Raw genomic sequence first — 24,974 nt, 5'->3', positions numbered from 1 at the left:
TAAAATAGAGGTGCAGAAGACACACAGAGACAATAAACAGTAACTAATCTGACTGGGAATTTTCATATTTCCCCCTGTATTTTGACAAGAGTAATTTATTTCTTTGCTGCTTCATTAGGTGCAGAAAACACATCCCATTAAAAATATCCCTTCTCCCAGCACCAAGTGTACAGCTAGAGAGATGCCAATTTCTAAAAATACCAAAAAAGAGAAATAAATGCAGGACAAACAGCATTCAGCCTGATGGATTAAAAAGAGAGATAAGAAAAGCTCAGAGTTAACTAATCCATCCCAATGAAGACATTTCCCACATGGCCCCAGGCTGCACTCAGCAGTAACCTTCACCAGCACAGGCTCAGAGCTCCAGAGGAGCAGAATCAGCAGGTCCTGGAGCAGGGAATGCTCCAGCCTTTCTTCCTGGCTGCTCCTGGGGCATCTCCTGCACAGCCACCCCCAGGGCTGCTCTGGGGACAGCGGGGAAGGTCCCATTTGGGACATGGCAATTTGGGGGTTATCTGGGGACTATTTCAGCTCTCTCACACTCAGTCCCTTCAAATGGATCTTCCAAGAATCCCCAACAGACATCCTGGCCGTTTCCCACACACTGGGGCTCCTTTCCCCTCTCCCTGCTCAGTATTAACACCATACAAAAGCCAACACCTCAGAACAGCCACTGATAAAAGATTTCTAATGCCCCAAACTCTGCACATTGTGATCCTGGAGAGGGGATTTCATGGCTCTCTTCAGTTTGCAGCCATTCTGCTGGACACTGCTGGTACCAGTAGGAAGGGCCTCAAACAGAGCAGGCTTTGCTTTTGTCCTCCTCAAACCCTTAGACAATTTCTGGGCTGGACATGGACCTGCAAGAACACTCATGGAAGTCCTCATGAAAATCTATTCTTCATTAATGAGATGAAATGTTTGCTCTAACAGAAGTCAATCACTTCTCCCACTACTTATTTGCAGGTTTCAATGCACCAACACCTGAAACAGCCCCAGGCCAAAAACTGCCTTTTACCTTGTGAAACATTCTCTGAGCTTTTGCAACTTGTGCTCAAAAGTTAATCAACAGATTAAATGCCTTCATTTCACCTCTAAGTATTCCTGATAAAAGTGACTGTGATTCCCACTCTGGCAAGCTCCAGAACAGTCCTGAGAAGCCCAGGAAACATCTCCAGCTCTGCCTCACACCCTGCGCAGGGCAGACCTGACAAACAGGAAGAGAATCCTCTGGACAAATGCACAGAAGAAAATTCCATGGCTGTAGCTTATCCAAGAGCTGGGAGAGAGGGCAGAGAGCCCCAGAGTGCTGGGGGCTAGGAAAGCACTGCAGGGAGGCATCAGCACCCACCCAGATGCTGCCCTGGAGGCACAAAATAGGAGAGAGAGCAAGGTTAAGGGATGTCTGACACAATTCAGTGCAATTGGCTTTATGTCTTTAATCTTGAACCTCCCCCAGGTTTGTGATTCCAGCAAACTGCTCTGGATCATAAACAGTTTATGTTTTGGGTGCTTCCCAAGCCAGCCAGGCACAGGCAGTTCTTAAATAAAAAGCATCAGATCCATATTCTTCTGGCAAGCAGGGATGGGGAGGTGAATCAGTCCCACAGCACTCTGCCCACCAGGACAGCACAAACATCCCAGGGCCTCAATCTGCATTTCAGTGCCTCACACAATCCATCTTCACAGAGACAGTTTTTGTTGCAAGGCCATGGCAGATTAGAGGATCCTTAGGAGACATGAACAGTGCCCACATGCCAATGACAGGGTCCTATTTCCCCCTGAAACCCAAGAGCTAAGACTCTTAATCTCATTTATAAAATTCCCTATGTTGTTTCATTTTCAGTAAGAAAATCTACAGGAAAATCTGGGGTTGATGTGAAGACTACAAACTTGCAAAGAGCAAACTACAGAAAGAACCTCAACTTCAGTAAGCCTGAACCAGTGTCACCTGGGACAGTTTTCATCCAACATCTGATCAATAAATAAAACCAAGGCCAGGCTGGATGGGGCTTGGAGCACTCTGGGGTGGTGGAAAGTGTCCCTGCCCACGGCAGGGGTGGAATGAGATGATCTCTAAGGTCCCTTCCAGCCCAAACCAATCTTTGATTCCATGATAAATAAACTCACCCACTGAAGTCAGTATTTAGAACAACCTTCCCAAAACTTGGGTTAACTTTGAAAATGAGTTTTTGTTTGTACTAAATATTGAAAGTTAGGACCTTCTCCTGACCCAGAGTCCCAGTGCTGTGGAGTGCACAGGCAGGACCAGGAGTGACACATTTGGAGTTATTTAGAGAAGGATTACCTCTGTCACTCAGTTCCACTGACACATGACAGCATGTGAGAAAGAGAGAGAATTACACAAAAGAGAAACACATTTGTTGAGAGCTGGAAAGGAAACAGGTCCCAGCACATAAAAGAGAAAATAAAACAAAGATAACCACAGGTGAGCACACTGAAACAACATCACTGTTCCTTGACAGTGAGACCAGGATTTGTGCAGAGCTAAGCCAGGCAGCTGTCTCCTGACTCCTTGGACATGGAGCAGCCTTTCCAGGTGATCCATCACTGCCAGGCAGGGCTTGTTCTGTGGCACAGACACTGAATTTCAGGAGGCTGCACCTTCCTGGGGTGCTGCTTGTGCCTTGCTGTGCCTGGGCCTTGCTCCACTGGAGGAAGGAAGCACAGCATTCCCAGTGGAGGGAATTCAGTGTTTCCAGTGGAGTGAACATTCCCATGGGAGGGAATTCAGCATTACCAGCGGAGGGAACATTCCCATGGGAGGGAATTCAGCATTCCCAGTGAAGGGAACATTCCCATGGGAGGGAATTCAGCATTCCCAGTGAAGGGAACATTCCCATGGGAGGGAATTCAGCATTCCCAGCGGAGGGAACATTCCCATGGGAGGGAATTCAGCATTCCCAGTGAAGGGAACATTCCCATGGGAGGAAATTCAGCATTCCCAGTGAAGGGAACATTCCCATGGGAGGGAATTCAGCATTACCAGCGGAGGGAACATTCCCATGGGAGGAAATTCAGCATTCCCAGTGAAGGGAATTCAGCGCTCCCATGGGAGGGAACATTCCCAGGGGAGGGAATTCAGTGCTCCCAGTGGAGGGAATTGAGCATTCCCAGGGGAGGGAATTCACACTCCCAGTGCTTACCATGGCCCACTGGCGAGCTTTGATCCTCATCTGGTTGTAGCTGCGCTCCTCGGCGTACAGGGCGCTCATGAAGGCGCCGATGGACGTGCCCCCGATCATGTCCACGGGAATTCCAGCCTCGATCAGCGCCCGGATAACGCCCACCTGGGAGCAGCCCCTGCGCCGAGGGAGGGAAGGGAGAGAAGAGCCACTGTCAGCCAAGCAGTCATTGAAGGAGTGCAAAGGCTGGTGATGAATGGTGCCTTCTAAGGAAGCCGAGCCCGCGCCAGCTGAGCCGCCAATCTCTTGCTAAACAAGCCCCGGTGCCAGGAACAAACATTATGAATGCAGGAATCCTCCCAGAGACTCCCAGAGGATCTGAGGGAACACAACCACGCAGCCTGGATCACTGGGAAAGGCAGGGAGATGACAGCAGCCAAGAGCTGAGCTGGTGGACGGGCGAGGGAACGTCAGCGTGGGTTTGAGAGAGCAGAGTCTACTGGGATCCCCCCAGAGCACCCAGGAAAGGCTGGAGTTCAGAGCCCTTCCCACCAGTTTCTTTCCTGGTGATTCTCCACAGAAACTGAGCCAGCCTGGGGTATTGGGAGGGGGCACCACATGGATTAATAATGAATTTGAAGGTGGAAACAAAAGCAAGCAGAGAGAAATGGTCACGAGAGGGCAGAGTTTGAGTCTGCACACAAACCCAGGAGAGGGGCAGATGAGGAGGCAGCTTTTGAGGATGGCACAAATTCCTTCAGGAGAGTAAATTTATTCCTTGATTTCAAGTGCAGAAGAAATTCTGAGCAACAATGGAGACAGGTGATAAACAACAGATGAACCTCAGTGCTGATGGGACAAGAGGAAAACAGAAGCAGCAATGTCCCTGCAGCAACCAGCTCTTATCCAGCTCTGCTCACATGGATTTGGGAACCCCTGGGGATATTCCCTGAAAAATATTAACCTACTGTTCAGTGCAAGCTCAAGTGGCAAATCAAAGAAACCAGAATAAAACAAAACATAAGAACACACATCCAGGATGGGCCAGCTTTTGGAAAACCAAGAGCAAGCTCAGACCTCTCACCCAAACAAAGAACAGAACTAAAAAATGACAGAGAAAAGCACAAAAGGTGACCAGAATATGGGATGGACACCACAGGAGGTGAAAGTAAACTGGAATCACTGGCTGGGGAAGGTCCTGACTGATTGGAAACATGCAGGGCCAGCAATGATATCATCATGCAGAGATTTTAATGGAAAGGAAAGAATTTGCAGACAGGTGTACATAGAGCACAAACGGGGGAAGCCACTGTTACCACATGCTGGAGAGGTCAAATCACAAATGGATTTAAATGTGGAAAGGATGAATCAAAGGTACCAGGCTGTCAGTGGCTACTAAACATGACAAATGGGAGGGGCAAGCTGGTGTTCAGGAGGCTCAGAAGCTGCTAATTGCTGCTCTTCACCATCAGAAATGAGAGAGCAGAGGTGGAACCTTTGATCTGATCCTATGAAAATCTGATCATATCTGATCTTTCATCCCTGCCTATCCCACAGAACCACTACAGAACCACAGAACACTGCACTGAAGGCAAATAGTCCTTCCAAGCAGTCCAAAGCTCCAGCCTCTGCTTTCCAATGCTTTGTCCAGTGAGTAAGAAGCATTTTTGATTAGTTCATCCCACCTGGATGGATGCTTTGCAGTTTAGGCCATAAAGTAGTAAAAAAATCTTCCTTTTCCCATTTTCATCCCATTTTCTGTCCCCAACAGTTTGCTCTATTTCCATCCTCCTTCCCCTTGCTGTTTACATCCTATAAATACTTGCTAACAGCTGCCAAGTCCACTGTAGGTGTCACTTGGCCAAGCTATGCTGAACGCATTCTTTCCATCCAAATAAATCCCCTCCAGCTGCTGAAATGCTTTGGGACAGGTTCGTGGTTATCCTGGGTGTAAATGACTTCAATGACAGATCGGTGCTGCTGCAATCCAAGAGTAGAAAATTGCTCATTTTGCTTTCCTCTCCAAATTCCCCTTCTCCTCTTCTCCTACTGCTTCTTCCCACAAGATGCCCTGAGTTAAAGGAATTATACTTTTATCCTGCCCATTGTTTTTAGGCTTTTAGAGTGCAGCTATTTTGGCACTCTGCTGCTCATGCCTGGCACTTCCCACTGCCTCAGCCCTGATATCCCACAAGGAGCAGACCTTCCCTGCACCTCCTGCTCTCTGGAGACAGCCCACACCAGGGCTGTCTTAGGGCACCTTGAAGTACCTTTAAGTAAAGTACCTTAAAGCATTTCCTGCTTGGAGGACAATTTTAAACAGGCCATGAGTAGCTCCAGACTGGATTCCCTCCCTTTAACTGTTTCTCCTGATTCATACATCCATAAATTCAAAGGATTTGAAGTGAGCACTCTGGATTTGTTCCTATTTTGCTGCATGATGCCTTCGCATCAATAACAAAAGATGATTATTACTTTTATTGGCAAGTCATCCCCTCCTGGTGCATCCACAGAGTCCCTGCCAATACCCCACTAATGTGATAGCCACAGATCTCCAAAAGATTCACTGATCCCAAAGCAAGACGGGAATCAAAGTCCTTTTCTTGCTTGTAAAAAAACCTCCCATAAGCTGCCTGACTAAATTATGTTTCATTTATACAAAACCACAAAGCTGATTCTTCCAGCTCCAACACCCTGAGCAGGAGCATTTCGGAATTTGCAAACTAAATCCTGAAAAAAGACAAATGTGCCTGAGGCCCCCCTTTTCTCCAGGTACCACCCGATCTCCTGAAAGACAGAAATGGGGATTTTTTTCCCCCTTCTCCCTACAGCTTTAGGCCATCACTGCCCCAGCAACGTTACTACATGGGACTTCTCAACAACTCCCTGCAGTTAGTTCTGTCCTGGGCACTTCCCAGCTCCCCAAACACGGGCAGGCTGCCAGGGGAAGCGTGTGCCAGCGCCCTGCCAGGCACTGATTCCCTCTGACAGCATCCCTGGGCTCCCACAGAGCTGCACTGGGCAGCTGCAAACTGAAGAGGAAAAGAAACTGCAGCCAGGAGCAAGATCCATGTTAACAGCCAGAGGACTAGTGCAGAAAAAAACCCAGGGATTGTGCACTTCTTGTAATACCAGGCCAAATTTCACAGGGGACGTGTCCTGGTTTAGGGAAACGTGGAAATACAAGCATTGGGCAAGAGAAAAACAAAGGGAGACGGGTAACTCGTGCCAGCGCTGTACCTGCACAGCAGTCACAACATGGGACAGGGAAAACCTCCTGGTGACACAGAGCTGAATGCCACTCACTGCAGAGGAAAGGGACAGGGGAGTGCTGTCACACGGGAGGAAGGAGCACCCCAGAGAGGGGATGGACACAGAGTGTCTTGCAGCTGCACATGCAGCTCCTCTCACCCTAGAGCTGCTTGAAGGAGCAGCTGGATGGATCACCTCCCCTGCCAGGACTAGCACTGCCCTGGGACAGTGACATAGGGCATAGGAACAATGACCTACAAGATGACTTTCAAATAATTTCTATCAGAACCCAAAGATTTGCCCAGGAGGTGCAATCAGTATCTGAACAGAAACTCTTTTCCAACTCTTTTCCTAGGCATTCAGTGCCTAGGACAGGCCTGATTAATTAATGCCCTTTGCAGAAAGAGCTGAACCAGCATCACCCAGCTTGAGGAGGAGCTGGAAGCCAGAGCCAGGCTCTGTTCTCAGCCCTGCCCCTGCCTCAGCCTGACCTGACCAACACAAAGCAGGGGCTGCTCGGGGCATCAGCTGCCCCAGGTGCTGCTTTCTGCACTCACCAAATCATGGTCCCCGTGCTGAAAGAGCCTCCAGAAGCTGTGCTGGCTAAACTCCAACACCATTCCATGCTACTCATGGTAACAAGGAGGTCACTTGGTCTGGTCAGCTAGACAAGAAGAGACTGAGGGGAGACCTCACTGCAGTTCCATGTTCCTTGTGAGGGGAAGAACAGGGACAGCTCTGATCCCTTCTCTGCATGACCAGGAACAGGAGCCAGGGAACGGCTGGGGCTGGGCCAGGGCAGCTCAGGCTGGAGCTCAGGGCAAGGTTCTTCCCCCAGAGGGTGCTGGCACTGCCCAGGCTCCCCAGGGAATGGGCACGGCCCCGAGGCTGCCAGAGCTCCAGGAGCCTTTGGCCAGCGCTGCCAGGGATGCCCAGGGTGGGGTTGCTGGGGGGTCTGGGCAGGGCAGGGGCTGGGCTGGGTGATCCTGGTGGGGCCCTTCCAGCTCGGGATATTCTGTGATTCTGGGAAAGAAATTACCACAAAGCAGGGAGAGGAGTTATAGGGTTGGAAACCTGCTTCCCTAAATACCTCAGCACAGCACACACAGAGAGCTCAGCCTTTCTGCCAGAAGGTCTTGCAGGAAAATTCCTGCTGCTGAAATGAGCCCTTGCTTTCATCCCCCTGGGGAAGTGCTGCTGGCATGTGACTGTAATGCATGAAGGCCAGAGCAGAACTGATAAAAGGAAAATTCCCCTGTGAGCCGTGCATGTGCCAGCCCTGCACGTGCTGCCAGAGCTGGGATGAATCCGGCTCAGGAGAGGCAGCCAGTGCAGCAGGACATCCCAGATCAGAGTGCCAGCAGGAAGGCAGGCTGTCCTCCTGCTCAGGGGCTGAAGGAAACACAATCAATACAAAACCAGTATTTTGTGCACCAGTATTTCCCCCATGAGCCACGTTTAACACACCAGCAGGACGCTGCCTGTGTGTCAAAGAACACCCCGAGCCTGGGAGCAGCCAGAGGGGACACTCTGTTTTCAGACCATGGCTAAGGGGACAGCCAGGCAAGGCTGCAACTCAACCACCTCCAAAGTCCATGTCAGCTTCAAAAAGGAAGCTGGATTCAAAGAGGAATCCAGCCTCAGCAACCCCATCTCTCCTCCTAACTGACTCAGCAGGATGAAGGAGATTTCCCTGAATGCTCTGAAGAGATGCTGTTTCCTTTGGGTAAAGAAGGATTAAGGCCATGGCTGCTGCAGAGCCCTGCTGTGTCTCCCACCGAAGCCTCCCTAGAGTGGGACACAGCTTCCTGGCCCTCCTTCCTAGCCTTCCTCCTTGTAAAGGAGGCATAAAAACAGAGAAATTATCAAGGGGACTTTATTAAACTCCATTAGAGCCCAACAAACCTGAATTAAGACACCCTCAGAACTTTAAAACTCCTGAGGCAGCAAAGCCATAAAACCAGCTTTTCCCTGGAAGGGTTGTCCAGCCCTTCACAGGCTGCTCAGGGCAGTGGTGGAGTCCCCAGCCCTAGAGGGGTTGGAAAGCCACATGGATGTGGCACCTGGGGACAGGGGTTAGTACTGGCCTGGGCAGTGCTGGGTGAATGGTTGGACTCAATGATCTTAAAGGTCTTTTCCAGCCTTAACCATTCTGCAATTCTATGAATTTGTATTTACCATGTTCATTTTGGAGATGTGCAAAATGTGGTGCCTTGGGCAACCACTCCCTCAGCCCTGCTCTGAGCACAAAACAAACTGAAGGTACTTGAGCTTCCAAGCCCACAGGACTGGACAGCACACCCTGAAATCCACCATGTCCAGCCTACGGGGAACCCTGGCACTTCAGGGATCCCGAAACTGGGACTGGTGACTGAGCCTGCAGCTCTCAGAGCACTACAGAACCATTAACTGAGGGGTGGTGGTTCTAGATCCTTCCTGGAGTCATTGTGGAGGTGTTCCTTGTACTGGGGTGAGTGGAAATTGGATGTTGTTTACGTGAAGAGCTACATGGAGTGGCATCAGGAAAGGTGACATAAGGAAAAGCCTCTTCTTTACACAAACAGCATCATTTTTTGGTGTGTTCTGTGACTGTTCCTGGCATTGAGTGGTTCAGTCACAGGCTCAGAAATCGAGCAAGTCTGCTACAAGTTGCAACTGGACTATGTCCAACTGGCACCTTGGAGCTCTTGCAGCAGCAGCAATATACCCAAACATTGCTTTGAAATCTAATTCCAGTTATATATTTCCAATAACATTATTTCCCAGCCTTCCTGACCATAAACCTTCCCAGCATCATAAATCAGCCAGAATTATTGCAGTGATTTTCTGCCAGCTCCACAGGAGCACAGCACCCAGACCCCTGCATTTCTGCAGCCATGGGTTTACATGAGCCCTTACAAGGAACTTTCCAATCTTGACAACATGAATAAATTGTTAATCAACTGAGCACCATTTCTAAACTAAATAGAGGGAATAACCCCACATTACTGGGTTCTCGTCCTAACAGCCAACAATCAGCAGGATCTCTCCCAGCAGCTTCCATGGAGGAAGCTTTTTCCCTTCCACAGCCCACACATATTGATCCAGAGACCTGAATTTTTCTTGTCTTCACCTCCATTAATAATAACCTCATTCCATCCTCCCACTTAGCTTTGCCCTCAGATTCCCACCAACTCCTCAAGTCAGACCTCAGGAGCCATTTCCCTGTGGCCTTGCCATGCTGCAGAGATCACACCCTGTGCCAGGCAGGCACATCTGGCAGCAAAAGCATCTCCTATTCATCACAAGCCCAGTGAAATCCTCTTCCTGCAAGAAAATCCAAATACAATGTCCTTTTATAGCCCTGATCTTGTTTCTGCTTTATACACTAACTTTAGAACAAGCTTTAAACAAAGAGATTTGTGCCTGACATAGAAATAAATGAGCAAAATGTGTTCAGCCCTTCCAGGAGAATTGTCAGGGCTACTCAGCCCTGGGTGTGAAGGGATACAGGAGGAAGGCATTGGGTGGGAGAAAAAGCACAAAATAGCTGAAGTAAATTATAAAATGCACCAAGGTTTTTGTTTTCTGATCCCAGCTGGCTTGAAGAGGGGCACAGGAGCAGGGAAGTGGCTGAATGACAAACTGCACCCACTTGGGGGTGTCACTAACTCCTGTCCCTTACTCTGAGCCAAGGAAACAATTCAGTTATCATCTGCAAAGAACGATAATTTCTTTAGCTAACAAATATATCTTCCTTCCCCACCCCTGTGAGACTTATTTATTAAAGCCTTGCAAGAACCCATTCTGAGCACAACATCTGGAAGCTGCAGAAATATGACCAAAGCATTCAGGAAATAGAACTGAGAATTTACTTTTTCTTAACAGGAGAGTCCAGTGCCCAGGTAGGGCCAGACAGAGATTCCCCAAAATCACAGCAATGCAAGAACCATACTCCTGAGAGCACAGGGAGAGCCTGGAGAGCTTTACAGCTACTCCATGGGAAGTGAACACAGCACATGCTTTTACATCAGATAAAAAAAGGTGCAAAACCAGCAACATGAGCTGACCCACACCTCCACCACCTCCTTGTTTAATTTCAACTGTTTATCAAGGCACTGCTATGAATAAATGAGTTTGGTGGGAAAGACTGGAGATCAGGACAGGAGAGTCCAACTAAACCACCTGTAATTAATTTTAGAGGTTTTTTAAGCAATACCTTTGAAGTCAATGACTCCCAAGCTCCTGCTGCTTGGAGGGTTTATAGAAGCTGTTATAACCTTCAACCTCCTGGCAGATGGGAGCAAATGAGCAATTACAGAGGTGCTGCAGATGGTAAAAGGAAAAATCAGATCATTAAGCATTCTGTGGGTGCCAATCCATGTGATTTTGTGGGCACGTGATGACACAACTGCTCCACAGCTCTCTGAGCAATTGGCATTCAGGTCTGGGAATCTGGGAGCAGCCAAAGGCTGTGCCTTTCCCCCAGCTCACAGAGGCAGAGCTCTGAACTCTGCACAAACACAATATAACCACGATGAACGTGCCTGGGATGGTCCCTCCCTGCAGAAATCCAGGCAGAGCCTCTCAGGAGCAGTGAGGCTGCAGCCTCTCCCCAACCATCTGCAAACACAGAGCCCGAGGCTCCCACAGGAGCTCCAGCCATGTCTCAGGAGCTTTGCTCTACAACAGCAAATAAACTCACTGATTTATTTTTAGGGGTTGTTTTCTGTTTGTTCAAACAACCTAGCTCTAGGGCTGACCTGGATAAGACTCAAATTAGATATCCAAACCTATATTATCATCATCTTTTCCAAGTAGTAGCCCACATTCCTTACCTTACTCCTCTGGCCTTTCCAAAGGAGCAGCAAAGTAAAACACCAAGTCAAAGGTACAGTTTTATCTTTAAGCATAAAGTTATGCTGCTTCTCTGTTATTTTACCTCCTGAATATTGCCCTGGAATCAAATCTAGGTTTTGAAAGATGCTGGGAATCCAGAAGCCTGACTCTGGAATTCAGCTTTCCCTCTGGTTTATCTGCACATGGCAATGGATGCTCCACTCGTGCGAAGAGCACAGACACCCAGCACAGGACACTTCCCTGAGCACCTACAGGAGCAATCACAAGCTCTGAAGCCCCCCCATGCATCAGTCTGAGCATCAAAAAGGGATATCACAGAGAGAAATTCCACCCCACTGCGCACTGAGGTACAGACATTTACCCCCACACACAAAAGCCATAACACAGGTCACCAAACAGCCTCCCCCCTCCAGGCTGGCCATGATGGGGAAAACTGCAAAGGCCACAAGGATTAACCTCAGAGCTGCCAACTTTCTGCCTTTCCAAAGTCAAAAGACAGACTGGCCTAGTGTACAAAGGGATTACTTTGAAGAGCAGGAACTGGAGGAAAGATATTTCAAGTATTCAGACGTTGGAGTACTGTTTTTTATTCCATGACACAAAGCAGATTGAGCCCCTTTTGTATAATTTTGATTCTTCCCTGCTGCAGAAATCCTGCTTCCTCAGCTGTTACTGGGCACTGACAGACTGCAGATGCTGCACAGCAAGCCCGATTCTTCCATTTAAACCCAGAGAAGCAGCATTTTTCAAGTTCCTTTCATATCTCAGCTTAATTTGCTGGAACTTCAGAACATGATCAGGATGAGGGATGGGATCCTTTTAGCAGCACATATTCTTCAGGACCTGTCTTGCTAGAGGAGAGGAAAGCACAGCCCTGACATGCCAGCTCAGTACCTCCAGCAAGCACTTGGAACAGGAATTTCAGGGATGCTGCCTGACTGCATCAGGGAGAGAGAAAGAAAAGACAGCAATTGCAAAAAAAAATCCTTGCTCTTTGTCTCGTGTAAGTGGCAATCAGGAAATGGTGTGAACCCAGTGCAGAAGGGCCCAGACAGGCTCCATCCAGGGCTGCCAGACACCAGGCTGGAGACAGGGATCTTGGCCAGCCCCCAGCAGAGCCCAGCACCCAGATCCCTCCTGCCAGAGGAGGCAAAGATACCCCCAAACCTCAGCAGCCCCTACATAAACACTAACCATGTCTTGGCACTGCACCCAGACAGCACAAGGGGTCACCTGGGGTCACACCTGGTCACAACCTGGTCACCTGGGGTCACACCTGCTCATCCCTCTGCCTGCTGGAGGGAAGAGTCAGCTCCATCAGAATAACTGGATGGCAGGTTTCAAGCAAATTCCCCAGACACATCCAACCCAGGAGGCAGCAGCATAAATCCATTTCCATTTTGAGATAACATCCTGCTGAAACCCCAAACAACTCCTCCTGGTAATGGTTTGTATTTCTCTTCCCCTAAGTGCTCCAGAGGCATTTCAGAGCTCCAGAGGGTGACCTGCCCACTGCCCACGCTGTGGTTCACCAAAGCAGAGCACAGCTCTGAGGCTTTCAGCCATTTCCTCAACCCCTCAGCAGCTGAACCCCAGCCCCACAAAATCCTGCCTGTCCCTGCTCCCCAGTGACTGAACCCTTCAGAGCTGCCAGTGCTCAAGGCACCAAGAGCACCCTGGAGAGGCTGGAGCTGCCCTTCCAAACCTCTCCTAGCCAAGGGTACAATGAATAATGGTTTTAGCAACAGTTTTGTTCCATAATTTACTTCAGAAAAAGCATTTTCTCAGGCTGTTTTCTGAGCACTTCAGGAAAAACCACAGCCCTGCATCCAATTTTTCTACATTTCAAGCTACCAGCTCTGTGCCCTGTGAATTTTAAGCACTGTGAGGCAGACACACCAAATGAAGGGGATACCTGTGCCCTATTATAAACCACTGAAAACAATATTAAACATAGCAATGAATAACCTATTTGCAAACCTGGTGCAGTCCTGAAGCTCACTACATGATCTGGAATGATTTCAAAGCCAAGTGTGTTTCTGTTGACACACAGGGACACACCAGGATGGCAAAAACCTGCCATTTTTCACAATAGGTGACAATCTCACAATTTGTGAGAGGACTTGAAAGCCAAGATTGAGAAAGGAACTAAAGGGGAGATGTAAAGAAGACATGAGGGAATGAGTGTGGAGTAAAAACAGTGCAAAGAAACTGAGAAATCTCAAGGATTGGATGTGTTAGAAAGGGAAAAGAGACTTGCAGACTGGAAGACACAGCCAGGTAAAAAAAAAAAAAAAAAAAAAAAAGGGAAAATATATTGTGTATTATCCAGATAGAAATGGAAGAGTGGAGACACATTGTTAAGCAAGTTCTCAAGATATTACTTTTATGCTCCAACACAAGGAACTGGTCACAACAGCACTTGGGCTCCAGAGACCCCTGATCCCTCCCGGTGCCCCTCACCAGACTCAGTCCATGCTAAGTCCTGAACCCAGAAAAGGAGCTGAAAAACATTTACTGTGTCCCAGTTTACGTGAGGAACATCAAGAGCCCAGGAAACTCCCATGGGATTTTCTTTCATCCCTTCTGTAATCTCTATATTGAGTGTCTTTAGGATCCCATAGGGGAAAGCACTGCTCTGTTCTTTCTCACAGTGTTTTCCAAGTGTTCTTCTCTGGAGCTGCCTCCTTCAAGCAGCAAATTCCTCCCCTCTCCTCCCACACACCCTAAGTGCACGTTGTCTGGGTGCCTCTGGTCAGGTTTAATAGTTTGAGAAAGTAATTCCCCCCATGTTTCCAGTTCCCTCCCTGAATTTGAGATTCAGCAATCGATCTTAGGAGCCCACTAGCTCCATCCCAAGTTCTGCAGTGGCAGTTTTAAACTACACCCATGCACACACTTCTCCTCCTGATATGGGTAAAAAGCCTCCTATCATCAGTTACCTGTCTTAGCTGAGGAATAAGAACTAATCTTCCTTAACTGCTGGAACTGATTCCAAAGCACCTGCACCATAAAACCTCAGAGTGTCCCCAGGAGGTTCTGTTATTGCCCAAGACTGAACCCCAGGGTTTCACAACCACGATGCAGGAAAAGGAGCTGCAGTCTGGGAAGAGAGCTGTCAGCACCATGGGAGCAAACTGTCCATGTCAAGGACAGCATTTTGTCATTGGAGCAGCATTTCCACCTCAAATTTCAGCTTTTTATACCTCAGAGTTGCATCACACGCTGGAAGTTGGGCTATGAGGTGTCAATTCTACCACTGCACCACCAGCCAGCCCCCTCCACCCCTTGGAGCCAAACCTCAGTCCTGACCCAGGGGATATCTCCTTTATTAGGCCCTAAAACCCTCACTAAGCTGAGACATTTTCTGTGCAGTCTTCCCTGTTTTCTCTCCCCGTGCTTCTCTCTGCCTTTGTGGACCATGGAGCAAAAGATGACATTGCACAAGGGATCTCAGCTCTTCTCCACAGCAGCAGTGCTAAAAACAGACCTTCCCATGCTGCCACTTGACCTTGGGAGATCTGAACGCAGCCCCAAAAGGCAGAGGTGCTATTTCCACCCTCCTTTCCTTGCAGCACATCCCTCAGTCATTCCCACTGTTGCATTACCACATTACGCTGAGGAAAATTTAAATGTTCATTAATTCTGTCAGCTTGTCAATTTTTCCTTAACGAATTCAAGCAAGGGAAAGAACAGTGGCTTCATGACTCCTCTCAGGAAAAAAAAAATTGATGAGAATTTCACAGGAGACAAGAAAGAAATTTCTTTTGCCTGCAGTGACCCTCTTGCCAAACACCAGACCTGCACCATGCAGTGCAGAAGTGAAAGTTTCTCAGAACTAAGATGGCAAAATCCAATTAAGGAGGAGGCATTGAGCATCTAAGTAACAGGGTAAGCATGAAACCCTGTCTGTTACCAATTAGTATGAGAAAAGGACAGAATTAAGAAGCAGCTGCCCTCAACCAAGATGGGATGACAAGGGTTTTGCTTTAAGGCTCCTCTCCATGTTAGAGTAACAAACCAAACAAAAAAACAAATCAACCCCCAAAACCTACTGGTGTCTTTATTAATCATTTCTGACTCCACACATGAGCATACTGCAGATTCAGCTGCTGTATCCTGCCAGCTCGGCCAGCACTTCATTGCTGGGTGTGTAATTAAAATGCTGTGTCACCAGCCATGGAGCAGCACCGTGTCCCTGAGCCTGCTGAAGGCAGCCAGCAGCTCCGCAGACAACCTGAGGAGGAATATCAGATCTCACAGCACAGCACTTACTTGCCTCAAAGTGTTTTACATGGGTAGATCAGGCCATCAATCCCAAACTTGATTCCTCTTTTAGCAGGCTGGAGCGGGGGAAGCACCACAGGGTTTGTTCCCAGGCTCCTCACCTCCCAGCCACACTTGCAGGCTAAAAGCACCAACAGTCAGAAAAGGAACATGATCTTCTCAAGTTCTCAAAATCTGTTGCAAGTTTTTCCTTATGGTGTGTTGTGAGCTTTGCATCTTTTATTTTCTCCCCGACTGCTCAGAACACAAAGGGGCAAAACCCTCCCAAGTAATGCTGCCACACTGGGCTCAGCCTCCAAACAGAAGCTCCTGGAGATGCATGTGAGCATCCACCACGTCCCCAGGTGGCTGTGGGCACATCCCACCTGCTCCTTGCTTGATCCCCTGTACAGGACAGTGTGACTTGTGCATCCCTTCCAGCATGCAGCTCTGCCATCCTGTCTGTGCCAGGGCTTTGGCCCAGTGCAGACACAGGACAAATTCCTTGTGCCTTCCTGAAGAACAGATCAGCGACTGGTGGCAGAGACAGAAAGCAGGATTGACAAGTTTTTACTAAACGTTGCCTGAGCGAGCTGGAGTTGCAGCCAAACCTCACAGCCACAGCAAATCCTCCATGGTTTATTCTCCCTGCAATCTCAGAGTCAAACCCAGAGTGCACAGAGCAAATGTGATCCCCTGAGAGCAGAACAATTGAGATCTGCCTCTCAGGGACTCTCCCAGCCTCTTCATCCCTGGGTAAAGCCATTGAATAGGAAGATAAAGCCAGGCTTTAAGGAGCTCAGCAGCAACCCATGAGTGACCAGCTGCCTGTTTTTCCTTCTCTAAGAGCCTGGAGTGTGAGCACCCTGCACGTGGCACAGGCTGCAGCAGCACACACAGACACAGGAGACAACAGGAGCATCCATCAGACACAGAGATCCCATTAAAAAAAAAAAGGGCAGAATTTGCTTCTCCTACACTGCTGCTTTTATCCTCCCTATCCAGAGGGCCAGAGCTGGAAACAAAGGAAAGGCAGAAAGGAAAAACTGCTGAAATAAGCCAACTGCCCAAAATGAAATGGTCTGAGCCACATCTGTAGAGTCAGCAAGAAAAAACTGTGCAAAAAAACCCAGCTACTTGACACATCAAGTGCTGAGGTGAGATAATAAGTTTGAGGAGAAAACTAAACAATAAAAAGAGAAAATAAAAGATGCCCTGATGAAATATCTGTGGATATCCTTTGACCACAGCTCCTCAGGAGAGGTTGAAATGCTCAGGGTGGGATTGCTGGGGTGCCTGTGCAGGGACAGGAGTAAAGATCCTTGTGGGTTCCTTCCAGCTCAGGATACTCTACGATTCTGAACAGCTCAGCCCATTCTTCTCCCAAAGCCTTAAGTATACCCAGATAGTTCTGTAATAATTATTTTCTCCCTAGAAATTTTAGTTTTAAAACATCTTTGCTGAGACAACCATAGCAAACCAAAGAAGGGGTGGGCTGTACGTGGGAGGGCTAAAGGTCAGGACAATTATTTATGGAAGGTTTATGCCATTGTTGCAGGGCTTGATGTGTCATTATTCTTGCAACTACACCTCAGAGGTATTATTTTCCTAAACACAAATCCCCTTCCCTTCCCTCAAACTCCACAACGTTTCTATCTAAAATTAAGTTAGCATTTAACAAAAGCAAAACACTGTAATTTTAGAACCATATCACTTCAAGTTGTTTTATTTTTATGCTCGTAGGAGAAAGAAAACCTTTAGTTCCTATGAGCCTTTTGTCATGACAAACCACAACGATAATTACTGGGAAGCTGCTCTTGCTAAAACCTCCCAATCCGGCTGTCACTGGGAAGCCAGACAAACATTCCCAAAATAACAACTAAATAATTGATATTACTGGAGTCACAGAACACAATACCTTGAACAAATACCCACCAGCCAGTCCCTGTCACTGTCACCTCTCCCTGGCTGTGTGACCTGCATGATTCCTGCTCTGAGAGCAAGGTGGGAGGATATTCATGTAATTATTATCCAAAGGCCATCAACAGTCTGCAGAGACCCACAAAGACATTCTTAGTCTGACTGTGCTTTAACCACAGGATGATTTTAAGTACCTAATCTAATCTCTTGAAATTCCCTTGTTAGTAGAAATGGGCAATCTAAGAATTTATTTTGCCCTTCCAAAGGCAGAGGTTCAGAGTAATTCTGAACCTTTACATGGTTTCAGAGCAATTTTGTCTTTTGCCCAGTCTTAATTACATTCTCACTTCGAAAAATCTTTATCCAAGCACAATTTAGATGATTATTTAATGACTAGAACAGCATTCTGTATCTTTCCAGGGAAAACACAGTGCTCACACCATCCCCGTGCCAGCCTGGAACCCCTGAACAAGCATTTCAGTCTGTGGCATAGAAAGTGTTTCAGAGAAGGAAGAAATATCCCATTTATCCACTCTGCCCTTAATCCTCTTCAGGTCCTCCCCATTCAGGGACGCAGAAATGAGCAGAGTGATGGCTAATGGCCCATGCTCGTTGCTGAATGGGTGATGAGCATCCAGAGACCCCAAAGCCAACACAGCAGCAGAGCAGCTTTGCAGAGAGGGACAACACGGGACCAACACAGTGACCCTGCTCCTCCTTACCTCGGATCCTGCACACCCGCAGGTGGGAGCTTGCAAATTAAATAGTAGAATAAAAAAAAAAAAAACAAACAAAAAAACAGTTTGGCAAAAATTACAGCAATGTTAGAGAAGGAAGAAAGGGAACGAGCAAAATGTGCTGCCAGCAATACAGGAGTGCACATATTTAGCATGACACAGGCTCTGGTAGAGGCAGAGATATCAGCTGGGAACAAATAACAAACCACAAATGCTCTCTATCAGTGGATGAGAAGCCTCCTGAGATACTCAGATAAAACAGGAGCTCCCCTCTGCTGTTCTGCTTTGTGTCTCCACAGGACAGAGGTTGTCTCAGAAATGAAATCCTGAAACCAGTTCGGGTGAGGGGCTGTGAAAGGGAGCAGGGTCAAGGCACCTGTGAGACACTTGAGGAACCAGCTTTGGCTGTCTCAGCACCAGTGACTGCTCAGGAGGAGCTGGCACAAAGGAGCTCCAGCCTTTCCTGCAGCAAAGGCTCCCCTGAAGCACGCGCTGGCCCAAAGACAAAAATGTGATATTTCTGTGCACTTAAACAGACAGACTGCGTGCAAATTAGGGGTTTTATTTTTTTGAGAGCTGTATTTCAAAGCACTCTTTTAAAGCAGGGCTTCAAGAACACAGAGATGGAGACAACGAAGGCGGTGCTCGCTTGAGACAAAGGGCGACTCAATTCTGTCTCAACAGAAAACTCTCCAAGTAAAAAGGGATTCCAAAGAAAAATGCCAGCAGTAATTTATTTCTAAAGCTCACTAGGGTTTCAGATGGAATTCTAACAGAGTGCTCAGCACACTCCCTGTCCTTGTGTCTGCAAAAACACACCCTTCCTGTAAGGTAAGGCTGTCAAAGTGCATGGGTACCTGGGGGTTTGGAGGATTATAAAGATGAGAACATTCTCCATTAGAGGACATAATTCCTCTTACTGCTCAAACTTTGAAGAGCTTTGAAATACTGTGAGCCATTTCCTAATATAAGAATCCATAAGGGAAAAAAATCCTAAGTGTAGGCCAACAGAAAGAAACGTCATCTTTGGCGCCCTGGTCACCTCCTGGTATTAAACCATTATGAGAGGCCCCAAGAGGTCACAAACACTCATGTTCCTTCTGCAGAAATTCTGCACAAATCCCCACAGCAGGCTAAGTTTGTGTGATTCCTCAGTGTCTCCTCCCCCAAATGCTGCCTGCAGAGCACTGCTGGTGTCCCAGGATCTGTTACCCAGAGGGATTTGTCCCAGCCCAGGGACAGCTCTCAGATCTGGTGGATGCACCAGCACAGAATCCAAGAGCGGTTTGGGTTGGGAGGAACCTTAGAGCCCATTCTGCCCCAACCCATGCCACGGGCAGGGGCTCCTTGCCCAGGCCAGGCTGCTCAGATCCCCGTGCAGCCCAGGAAGGATGCCCAGAGGCCCGTGCAGCCCAGGCAGGATGCCCAGAGGCCCGTGCAGCCCAGGCAGGATGCCCAGGACAATGCCCTACCTGGCCCCTCCGCCGCCCAGCACCAGCGCGATGGCGTTGCCCGTCAGGACCCGGGCCAGGCGGGAGAAGTCGGAGTGACGGTCTGGGGCCTTCTGGAACACACGTTCATACATCTCCACCTGCGGAGGAGAGCCAGGCATGGTCACTGCACGGCCAGGGCAGAGGCAGCCAGCAGCAGCCTGCTAAAAGATGCTGCAAAGATGAGGAGATTGGAGCTTCTCTCTTGTGAGGGAATGCTGGGGGAGCTGGGGCTGCTCAGCCTGGAGAAGACAAGGCTGAGAGGGGACCTCACCCCTGTGTGTCCCTGTGTGCAGGGAGGGCTCAGGGCAGGGACCAGGCTCCGCTCCGTGGGGCCCAGCAATGTCACCAGAGGAACAGGCAGGAGGTGATGCCCAGGAGCTCCACCTGGACAGGAGGAAGAATTTCTTTCCTGTGCAGTTACTGAGCACAGGACAGAGACCAGAGAGGCTCTGAGATCTCCCTCACTAGAGATACTCCAAGTCTGTCTGGACACAATCCTAGTGACTGCTCCAGGAACCCTGTTGAGCAGGGAGATGGGACTGAAGGACCTCCAGTGGTCCTTTCCAGCCTGAAGCTGTCAGTGATTCTGTGTTACAGCTCTTCTTCTAAAGGAACAGAGGGTGGTGAACCACCCCAACAGTTCTAGTGGCCAGTGGTCTCTCTTTTATAGCTCCTGCGGACAGTACAGAAGCTCTTTCTCTTCCTTGACAAGGATTTAAAGTTCTTGGGAAGCATCCCAGACTGCCTCTGCCTCATGTTTAGCACAGCTTTGGGAAGCACAGGGATGCTCCCAACAAAAAGGACTCTACTATGGCCTGTACACACCTTTCCTTGGGACTCTGAGACAGTGATTACTCTGTCAAGATATCAAAAAGCCAAGTCTGCATCCATAAAGAAAACCTGGTCCCCTTATCCCTGTTCCCTAAATCCAACTGAGGCCAAACAGATTTTAAGGGTGTGGTCTCATATTTCAGTGGGACTCCTCTGAGAAAGATCCTTTGTTAATAATAGAATGGGTTTTTCTTCCTCACAGGTCTCCAAAACCAGTTTTTACAATTATGGAGATGATAGCTCAAATTATAAGGAGAGCCAGAACAGGATTGCTGACTATGGCAGGCCAAGACTTTGTAATTATCAATTTACCTTTAAAAAATATTACCATGATTCGGCTTTGCAAAATTCAGTGGATTTGCAGAACGCATTGTTAAATCTGTGTGTGTAAGAATATGGTGGACTAGCATTACCCCAGACCCCCTTTGGCACACAGATTACAGACCAAGTGAGAGACACCAAGGGACCAGCCACCAAAGCAGGAATCTCTTACCAGCTTGGGCAGACTCCTTTTGGAGAAGACTCTGCGTGGGCAGTGGATGTGGAGGTGAGCAGAACACCAGCTCCTCATGTTGAGCCACTCCACAGTGCGGGACGGGAGGGGCCCATCCTCCTTGTGCAGCAGGACCAGCTGCTTCTGGGCTCTCACTGCCGTGTTCTCCAGCATCCTCTCCAGCTACAGCAGCCAGGGACACCCAAGGAAAGGACAGTGAGTCCTGGCTGCTCCAGTCTCAGGGTGAAATACATCCACACACACCCCACACCCCTATTCCCACCTGAATCCCACTCTGCACAGTCACGGCCCCCAAATATGACTGATTTGGGCAACAACACTGTTAACTCTGGGCTTACTCAGCACACAGAAGCCTAAAATCAGCCAAGGATTCAAACTTAAATGTTTTTGACTGAAACCAGGCCATTAAAAGCACAGCTCAGGCAGGAGCTGTAATGTGAGATGCTGCCCGAGTCAGACTCAAGCCCGCAAACATTCAGTGTTTTTTTCTTTCCCTTCCCATCCACTTTCTTTCCTCTTTGCATTTCTGATTTTGATTTTTTTTGTTGTTGTTTTAGGCAACTGCTGGCAGCTTGTTCTGCCTGTGCTTCCTGCCTCCCACATCCATGCAGGAAGAGCCCGCACAATGGGACACACATGAAAGCTGCACGTGGGACCAGCCCAGGCTCTTTGCAGGTCAGACTCAGCACTTCACCATCCTAAAAAACCCCACCTGTGATCCCTTTTTAAAATTTCTTGAAGAATTTTTGTCTGGTCAGAAGACTTTGGTAATAAAATGTAAAATCATAAAAATAGATAGTAAGGGGAAAAAAAATTACAGCTTAAGATCTGTAATAAAATATAATAAATAATTCATGCACTGTGATTTAGATCTACTTTTTCCTAAGCACATACCATGAATTTCATCCAGGCAGAAAAGAATTTCTCCCTCTGTGCGGAAGCCCAAAGAAATTCTGGGCAGAAACACAAAGCTTCAAAGCAATTTTTGATTTACCATTGGCCAAAATGACTCTTTAGAGGAAAAGAACTTTGCTGGAAGTACTCCTACATAAAACTTGCCATCTCAGAGGATTCTCATGCAATTCTTTTGCTATTCCTAACAGGCATTTCTCAGGAATATTTCATTATTTATGCCTCACTGGGAGTTAAAGCCAGGAAAATACATGAGTGTGAAGCAAGCTGCCTTGAGCTGGGCTGTTCCCAGTGCCAGGAGGGGAAGGAGCAGTCCCACACCTCTCCCACAGTGGGCTCTTGGTCTCCCAGCCCCACGATGAGGATGCAGTCGGCCTGGCGGATGCAGCGCTGGGTCCAGGGGGTCAGGGTGCTGTCAGCCTGGTACAGAACAATCCTGTGGATGTCCTCCTGCTGGCCCAGCCAGCTGGTCAGTCTGTACTCGTGGATGCTGGGGCAGACAAGGAAAACAGAGAATTCAACTGGTGTTATATCACAGCTCCCAAGAGAAGAGAGGGAATCTTACAGAGGGAGAGAGTGGCATTTCCTGCTCATCCAGTATCTGCTCCCAGCTCCTGCTGGCTCTCTTTCTCCAGGATTTACACCATCAAACAAATACCAAGCAGGAGGATACAGTGATGCCTCACTTCATTAATGCTTCCACAGAACCCCTAAGCATGAACACACTCAGAGAAATTCAGCTTTTCCAATTCCACAAGTGAGAAAGTAACTGTGGGAAAAACCCAGCCACACCTGCACCAAATACTCCTGAAACATTATTGTCTCCAACACCAGGAGCAGAAGGCCCAGTGTATGTCAGAAGACAGGACTTTGTTCCCAAACTCGGTGTATTTATAAGAAAAGGCCAGTGTGTCTCTGCATTTCCCTGAGCAGTCATGAGGGCAGGTACCTGTCGAGAGCAGCAGAGCCCAGGCGCTGTTTGATGTTGTCACTGGTGAGCAGCAGGGCAGGACCTGGGGGAACAAGGAAATTCACCTGTGAACACCTCCATTTGAGCTCCTGGAGAAAACTGCCCAGAGAAGCTGTGACTGCCCCTGGATCCCTGGAAGTGTCCAAGACCAGGCTGCATGGGGCTTGCAGCAACCTGGCATAGTGGAAGGTGTCCTTGCCCATGGCAGGGGGTGGAATGGGATGGATTTTAAGGTCCCCTTCAACCCAAACCATTCTTGGATTCCAAGAATTCAATTCCAAGAGTTTGCTTTGAAGGTAGTGATGGATCAGTACATTGATCAGAACTGGCAAAAAGTCTTTACAAAAAATTTCACACTTTTCTAGGAATACATCTTCCAATTCTCCCTACTCCCAGACCTCTGTTACTGCATTAGTCACAACCTGCAAGCTCTGTTATCCCATTCCTCAGGGTCACACAGGATCACAGAACCATGGAATACACTGAGTTAGAAGGAACCTTAAAGCTCATTCCATTCCATGGGCAGGACACCTTCCAGAGGACCAGGCTGCTCCAAGCCCTGTCCATCCTGGCTCTGGTAACAGCTCCTATTGCAGCTGCATCTTCACCAGCTCAGCATTCAGAACAGCACAGACCTTTATAGCCACAGGAAGGCCAGGATCCTGTTTCCAAAGAAAAAAGCTGTTCCTCCCATCTTCTGAAATACAGAACTTGTTCATCCTGCATTGAACCACCTCTCCAGGTGAATCTTCAAGCTCTCTGCAGCATTACTACTCCTTATTCAACATGCCAACAGGAACCCCAAATGCATTCCCAAATCTGTGGGGCACAGTCAGACTCCACTACAGACACAGACACATCTGTGTCTGTAACATCTAACACATCTGCAACAACCTTAGATCTGAGTTGAATTTTGGTGCACATAAAGCTTCTTGCAGGCATTTTAGTTTAATTTTCTTATTAGCAATTCTAGTGCAGCAGCAATTTGTGTCATATGTGGTAGAAGTTGCAGGGTGACTGCAGCTAAATTTAAAAAATGCAAAGAAAAGGAAACTTAAGGGAATAACTGCACACCTAGAGAAAATATTACCTGTCTCTTACTGAGAGAGAAATTCACATTTACAAAACATGACAGAGCAGTCACTTTGTATTCATATTTTCATTGTGCAATCCCTCACTGTTTCATTAACAACAGAACTGAAATTTATGTACTAAATAACAAAACACTTCATTATGTGAGGAGTCTCAAGGCAAGGCTATAATGTGTTCAGTAAAAATCAAGGAACTGTGAACAAGGAACATGGGAGAAGGTCACAAATTCCCACCTCTGTGTTCAAAAAGCAAAACCCCCAGGTACAGATCTGGATCTGGAACTTTAGGGCCAACGCATCTCCCCTGTTCTAGGTTACAAATGCAAGATGTGGCTGGGGGTGTGTGTTCTGTCACCATCTGTCAGAGCTGGGGCAGCTCTCTGCTGTCCATGGGGCAGGTTTCTTTATCTCTGCCACAGCCAATCCTCCCTCCAGGAGATCTCTGCTGTCCATGGCCACTGAGTGTCCCTGCATGGCTGATCAAATTCCACCATCCCATGGGGAGATGCTGTGCCCAGGGCAGGAGCCAAGCATTCCTACCTGGATCCAATCTGAGCCTGGAACAGCACAGCAGCCTCTGCCCCCTGCATTCCCAGAGGAGCAGCTTTCTTCTCCCTGCATTCCCAGAGGCAGAGCAGGCCCATCTCCAGCAGCCCTGGAGCTTCAGAGGAAAACTCCAGCCTTGTCCAGGATCCCTGCTCCAGCAGAACCACAGCTGGCACTGCAGGAGGGCTGAGCCACCATGGAATGGCACTGCTGCCACCACCCTGACACACAGGGGGTCAGCTCCTCTTCTGACTCTGGCAGTGGGGTTTTTTGTTGCTTTGTATTACTGCATTTTGATTTAAATTTTCTTACTGAAGAACTGTTATTCCTGTTCCCATATCTTTGCCTGAGAGCCCCTTAATTTCAAAATTATAATAATTCAGAGGGAGGAGGTTTATATTTTCCATTTCAAGGGAGGTTCCTGCCTTCCTTAGCAGACACCTGTCTTTTCAAACGA

At 48.1% G+C, this 24,974-nt stretch overlaps 1 protein-coding gene across 2 annotated transcripts in view; it reads right to left on the bottom strand.

Moving 5' to 3' along the window:
• Positions 1 to 24,974, bottom strand: part of PNPLA7 (patatin like phospholipase domain containing 7) — a 126,399-nt gene that overhangs the window by 26,434 nt on the left and 74,991 nt on the right. For both annotated transcript variants that reach the window (XM_038155911.1, XM_038155910.1), the window contains exons 23-27: positions 22,860 to 22,923; positions 22,232 to 22,400; positions 20,978 to 21,160; positions 19,633 to 19,751; positions 3,168 to 3,324 (exon numbers count right to left, since the gene is read on the bottom strand). In XM_038155911.1, coding sequence (XP_038011839.1) covers positions 3,168 to 3,324; positions 19,633 to 19,751; positions 20,978 to 21,160; positions 22,232 to 22,400; positions 22,860 to 22,923 — 692 coding nt within the window. The remainder of the gene's footprint in view (positions 1 to 3,167; positions 3,325 to 19,632; positions 19,752 to 20,977; positions 21,161 to 22,231; positions 22,401 to 22,859; positions 22,924 to 24,974) is intronic.

The sequence above is a fragment of the Motacilla alba genome, chromosome 17, assembly GCF_015832195.1.
Source record: "Motacilla alba alba isolate MOTALB_02 chromosome 17, Motacilla_alba_V1.0_pri, whole genome shotgun sequence".
Classification (NCBI taxonomy): Eukaryota; Metazoa; Chordata; class Aves; order Passeriformes; family Motacillidae; genus Motacilla; species Motacilla alba.
Note: the sequence above shows the minus strand (reverse complement) of the source record. Positions and strands in the feature narration are given on the sequence as shown.